This window comes from Monosiga brevicollis, genomic scaffold, assembly GCF_000002865.3.
Source record: "Monosiga brevicollis MX1 MONBRscaffold_24 genomic scaffold, whole genome shotgun sequence".
Taxonomy (NCBI): Eukaryota; class Choanoflagellata; order Craspedida; family Salpingoecidae; genus Monosiga; species Monosiga brevicollis.
This window is the reverse complement of record NW_001865061.1, coordinates 651,989-658,119: the sequence shown is the minus strand read 5'-3', so window position 1 is coordinate 658,119 and position 6,131 is coordinate 651,989. Positions and strand designations below refer to the sequence as shown.

General features: G+C 53.7%; 1 protein-coding gene across 1 annotated transcript; it reads right to left on the bottom strand.

The window, feature by feature from the left end:
* Window positions 1-622: 622 nt before the first annotated feature.
* On the bottom strand, window positions 623-4,016 carry MONBRDRAFT_33805 (uncharacterized protein; the record flags this gene model as incomplete). The annotated part of the gene is made up of 6 exons (XM_001748601.1): window positions 623-1,022; window positions 1,135-1,336; window positions 1,427-1,587; window positions 1,676-3,580; window positions 3,682-3,800; window positions 3,950-4,016. 6 exons carry the CDS (start codon window positions 4,014-4,016, stop codon window positions 840-842), a joined length of 2,637 nt encoding a protein of 878 aa, XP_001748653.1. The 3' UTR covers window positions 623-839.
* Window positions 4,017-6,131: the final 2,115 nt, after the last annotated feature.

Below are 6,131 nucleotides of genomic sequence, written 5' to 3'. Positions count from 1 at the left end.
CTTCAAAACGTTATACGAGCAGATTTCGAAGCACCGTCAAACCGGGCTTGTACTTTTATGTGTGCTGCCCTTTCGCCAGCCATGGCAGCTGGACAACGTTCCAAGCCCGTTGGTGATCCAATTCAACCCCACTCCCCCCCACCTCCCCTTCTTCCCCGGCCTGCCCTGATGCGAGCGGACATTTCTGACAGTGAGCTAGACAAACATGATCTTGTTTTTTTTTGACAACACCCCTCCTAGTCAATCATGAACTCTTCTCGTCGCTATGATCGACCCCTAAGTGTGAGAAGTCTTTGACCCCTGTGGCAGTCGGCAAGTCCAAGCGGCGAGGCCCAGATCCTAGCCAATCATATTGGCCGGAGATGCGGCTGTATGCGCGCCAAACACTGGTCACAACGCCGGGAGGTCTCACATGCCTTGCCCGTTTTCCGCATCGGCCTGGTGCTAGCGCTTACACTACCTTATCCTACCCCAGCATCGTGTTGACATGGCTGTTGGTGGCTTTCGTCCGTGTGCCCATTTTATCGCGTTGCTCATTACAGAAAACCGCACAATAAAAGGTTCAAATGAGTCTGCTCTGCGTCTTCTGGACCAGTTTTCACGGGCAGAAAGGATGGAAAGCTCTCGTTGTGATTACAATTGACACGCCCATACAAAAAATGATAATATCATCGCATAATACGCATTGTTCATTCCATGCAAGGCGCGGATAAAATCAGGAACACAAACCAGGACACCAAAGTGGACACACACTGAGGATGAATACCTGTGCATATCGAACCAACCACCACAGAATTGGTTGTCCCATACAGGCGCGGCCCGTGAATGTCGAGACTTTACTAATTGGCATACATGTTGTACAGGGTCGACACCTCAGTGGCCGACAGCGCATAGCCATAAATGCGGAAGTCATCCATCTTGGCATCGGTTGAAGCATCTTGATCATAGTAAGAGCGACCGATATAATTGAGGTTAGAGTTAAGCAGGTCCAACTTTGGCACGCCCGGGGTTTCCTGTGCCAGCTGCAGGAAGGAGAGAAACACGAGGAAGGAATAGGAGAATGTGGCGTCAGAATTCGACAAGCAACCTTGCGTGACAAAAATGAGGCGACGCATTCCCTGCCAAAGCTCGTACCTCGCCATTGATGTACATGTGACCACCGGCTGAGTCGATGGTAGCACACACGTGCGTGTAGTCTGTGGAGTTGGGCAGGTCGGCACGGACATCCGTATTTCCACCATTCTTGTGCACATCCAAAAGAATGGTGTTGTCATTGCCCACGCGGGACATGTAGATGCGTTGGGAACCATAGGTGCTGCCAAAGTCGAAGATTCGCCTGTGACCACAAGAGAATTGCGCGTGAGCAGATCCTTAGACACCACACTCGCATTGTGCCATGTCTAAAGCAAAGACAAATAAAACTTACTCCCAATAATTGTTGGAACCAAACTTCACCCAGACGCAAAACGAGAGATCACTTTCGCCAAAGAGGCGTCGGGGGGGCAGCTGCACGTAGCTGTTGTTGCCGACAAAGTTTAGCGCATGTGTGCCCTCGATGGCATCATCGGAAACGAAGTGGGTCACCTCCTACATGAAGCAAGGCACGAGACACAAATGAGAGAAGTGAGTTGCTTCTGTGTAAGCGGAACATTTTTGTAAAGGTCAATCAACGCACCTCCTGATCTGCGGCCACGAGTTCACCGTTCCACTGGTTATTGCTGTTGTCACGCAGGCTGTAATCAAAGGTCCAGTGGCCCAAGAGGCCAACGCAGTCCAAGGCCGCCTTGCCATCGCACATGGCCAACTGGACATCCTCCAGCGGGAGAGCACGACGATAAATTTGGACGTCATCAAGCTCGGCGCCCAGAGTGGCATCAGACGAGTATGCAGAACGCCCAATGTAGGCGTTGGCATAGGTGGGCGTGCCAAGGGGCGTCACGTTGCTCACGGTCGTGACAAGACGGCCTTGACGGTAGAGTGCCATTTCCGTGTTGTTCATGGTGGCACAATAATGTTGGTAAGCCCCCCGAGCGTACGCCCAACCGCTGGTTACTTCCAGCGTCGCTTGCGGCTGACTGGGAATCTTAACGGCAAATTGCAAATTCTCGCCGGTGTCAATATGCGTCAGAAGGACACCATCGCTGCCCGAGTTGTGGATGTCAATGACTCGGCTCCATGAGTCGAGGTCGTACCAACGAATGTGGAAGCAGAAGCTGAGGGCCGAATCGTCAAAAGAAATGGCAGGCATGGTGACATAGTCGTCCGTGCCGTCAAACTGCATGGCATATTCACCCTCGGGCGCACGACGCTGATAAGCGTTGAAGGGCAAATGGTTTTCCGCAACCGCATCATTGCCGTTACCACTGCTGTCCAAGGTGTTGCCTTCGAATCGGTAGCGAGCAAACAGACCCTCGTCCAAGGGGGGTGGAAAGATGACCTCGCTGGCGATTTCAGCCACATCGTCGGCTGTGAGCGCGCGGGAAAAGATGCGAAGGTTATCCATGTTGCCCTTAAAGTGGGCGTTTCCCTGCCAGTTGGAGCGGCCGATGTAATTGGAAGAGCGGCGCACCCAAGGGATCGGAGGACCGGTTTGAATGGAAACAACCTCGCCGTTGAGATAGGCGGTGTAGGTCCCGCCGTCGGCCGTGATGCACACATGGGCCCACTTGTGGTAGGCAGCGTCGAGAAAGTTCTCAAGTTCCATGGCAAAGATTTGCTGGCCGCCATTCTGGACAGCAAACTTCATATCGCTGGAACCGCCGACATTGGCGAGGAGAATATTGCTGTCGCTTCCAGTCTGCGTGCCGCCTTCGCCGCCAGCGCTAAAGTCCATGACGCGGGACCACGTCAAAAAGTTTTCATAATACACATCGACGCAAATGGACAGGTCGCCACCAAAGGTCATGGGCTCGACGCGCACATGCTCGCCGTTGCCGTTGAGCTTGAGGAAGGGGGTACCGTCAGCTGACGCAAACACGTTGTCACCAAAGGTGTAGTCGTTGGCAACGCCATAAAAGCGGGCGTCTCGGCCAAGCCAGGATTGGTCATAAAGGTTGTTGTCAAAAGCGAGGTGGAGCACGTTGCCCTGCATGGTGCAAAGCGTGCCACCACGGGCTGTCACGTAGCCATCGATGCAGCGATGGCAGACTCCGGAGGAAGAGTTGCCGTAGCGGCACTTGTCGGGCAGGCCCAACTGGTGCCAGTAGAAGGTGTTCTTCCATTGGGCACAGTACTCGAGGTGGCGGCCAAAGAGGTGGTAGCGGATCGTGCGAAGATCGGACGTGTTTTGGCAGACGACGTCCTCCATCTCGTTGGTCGCAAGGCGGGGGATTAGGCTCGCGAGAAGGGCTTCATCCACGAACGACTCGCTGGCATCGGAGAGGTTGCCCAAGAGAGCCTCAAGCTCGCGCACGGTGCCAATGTTGACATAGGCGGCTTCGATGACGCTGAGGCGGGAGGCGCTATCGGCAGCGCTTGAGCTGAGCGAGCTGAGGGTGTCACCAAGGTTGGTGTCGGCAACGTTGGTCATGGCGTCATTGGGGGCCCGCAGGACAACGCCCTCTGCCTTGAGGACAATTTTCTGCGAAAGAAGCAATCGTGGCAGCGATTCGAGTGGTCAGTGGGTGGTGCGGGTGCGGGTGTGTGCAGGCGGGGAAGGGAGGCAAGAGGACGATGACACACGTTTTCCTCGGTCACAATTTCATTGACGATGGCACAATGGCCGTTCTTGTAGGCAAAGCCGGATTGGCAGCGGCAGCCATCGTTGCCGTCTGGCACCTCATAATGGCCGGTACAGTCCACTAAAACAAAACAAAAGCCCGACGCCCCGAGTGGTGGGGTGAGACACTGGGGTGGCGAGATCTCGAAGCAATGACAGGGAGAGAGAGAGAGAGAGAGGAGAGAGAGGAGAGCGAGAGGAGAGCGAGAGAGAGAGAGAGTGGGAACGTACCAGCCAAGCTGGGGGCCGCCATCAACAGGGCAGCCAGGGCCACCACGGTCAGGCGAAGCACAGCCATGATGATGATGTTGATGATTGATCTCGATCTCCCAAACAGTGGAAAGGAAGAAAATAAGGCCGTGAACCCTGCGTGCCACACTGCCCGTGCCCCTAAGTGCCCTGTGTGTGTTTTTTTATGCTAAAGGTGCACGGTATTATTGTTGTTGTATATGTACTATTGCGGTGGTGATACGACGCGCCGGGAGCAACACGGCGCTGATTGGCTTGGTGCTTGGCTTGGTGTGTTTGAACAAAAGGGGTGCGAGAAGGAGTAAATGTGGGCTCGGAGCCTTTGTAGGGGATGGATCTAGCGGAGATGTCATGGGCTCGAAGTTTTTGCGTATGGGCCTGGTCAAGGACAGGGCCTTTGTTGATGTTTTTGGGTGTACGGTAGGTGTGGTTGTTTGTTGCGGATATGGGTGAGATGGGTGCAGCTGGGTGTGACAATGGGATCAAGGGTCTTGCAAAGTCATGTTGTGATGTTTTTTTTGTGTGCAATCAACGACACGGCACACGGAGGCGCGTGCGGCCACCTGGGTATCGCATATAGCAAGGTCGCGTTTATGGCTCGGTGCAGCGAATAGCAAAGTCGCGTTTATGGTTCGGGGAGGGGGGGTTTGCGATGTGCAACTCGATATGCGCAGCGCATAGCACAGTCGCGTTTGTGGCTTGCGAACGACCCGCGCATCGCAAAAGGCGCGGGTCACTGTTGATGTTTGTCTTGTGTGTGTGCAAACAACACAAACAGGGGCCGAATGGCGGGCGCGTGCCACCCGCACAAGGTTTATTTTTGTTATGATGCGACGTGTTGTGGTTTGGGTCTTGTGTTGATGTTTTTCTTGTTTTTTGGTGGAGGAGCATGTCAACAACGCCGCGTGCAGCCACCTGCTGTCACCATTGTTCTTCTTCGTTAGCTACAATGTGTTGCTTATGGCTCGTGTTGATGTTTTTTTTTTGGGGGGGTGGGGGTTGTTTTGCGCGTTTTGTGTGAGACGCTTGCTGCGATCGTAAACAAGCAACGATTCTGGTCAGGGCATGGTCACCTGTAGCCGTCGCTGTCGCTGTCAATCAAAAGCTTGGACTTTGTCTCCTTTACAAAACAGACTCGAGTCTCCTGCCTTCTTCGACGAGAAGCCGATGGCGATCGCGATGTCCCGAACAGAGGATTTTAAAGCTAAAAAAAGGGTAAGCGCAGAATCGAGCTCCGTGCTGGGCATGTGCCACGCAAACGAGACAGCTCACTGCCGAGACAGACAAATGTAAACCGTGAATTTTATGTGACATTATTGTCAATGGTCCACTTCTTGCTGATCGGAGCGCCCGGCCCGCCATGTCTGACAACACATTTGGGTCGGAATGCCATCATCAGGACGATGCCTCTCTTACGCACAGTCGCGTTGGTGCTTCTTCACATGTCAAGTCCATCACCTTCTGCTGTTGTTTTACGGGCTCCCTCGAGCGGCAAGAGGCTAGCTGCTCTAGTCCACTGCTTGAAGAATCGGATGAGCATCACGCAAACCATTTGTGGCCTCGCATCTGAACGCAACCATTGGCAAGTCTGTGCTATCCACGATCATGCCGTGATACCACAGGCTGCTACAGCCAAGCCATTGATTTGTGAATTGATATGAGAGCAAACTTCAACGAAAGCGACCTCAGTTGCTGGGATTGATTTCAATAGAATACGCACAGGCGACAGTCTGATTCGACTGGATGGTGATCCCCAATGTGCCAGACAGAGGAGAATCCGAAGAGTAGTAGAAACGGTGGCGCTCGACAAGCCTGTGGCAGAAGAACCAATGGTAAACGAGACGTCGATAAACGGCTCGATACACATTGTTGAGAGGGCAAAGTGTGATCAACGATCGTGTTTGCTCAATCCCCAGTCGCCGAACGGCTTGGCCCTGGGATCAATGATGCAGTTTGCCCTTGCTGCCGTGCAAGCTGAGCGCAGCCAACGTGATGCGCGACCTCTGCTCCTTTTTAGTTCGTGCGATGGACCTTTGTCGTCAAGACGTCATTACTACTCTGCAAAGAAAGGACTGTGCCACGCCAATCCAGCTCCTACTCGTCCACGCTGACATCGACCATCCAATCGCCGTGACTCTCCTCGACATTGACCTCGACACGGCGG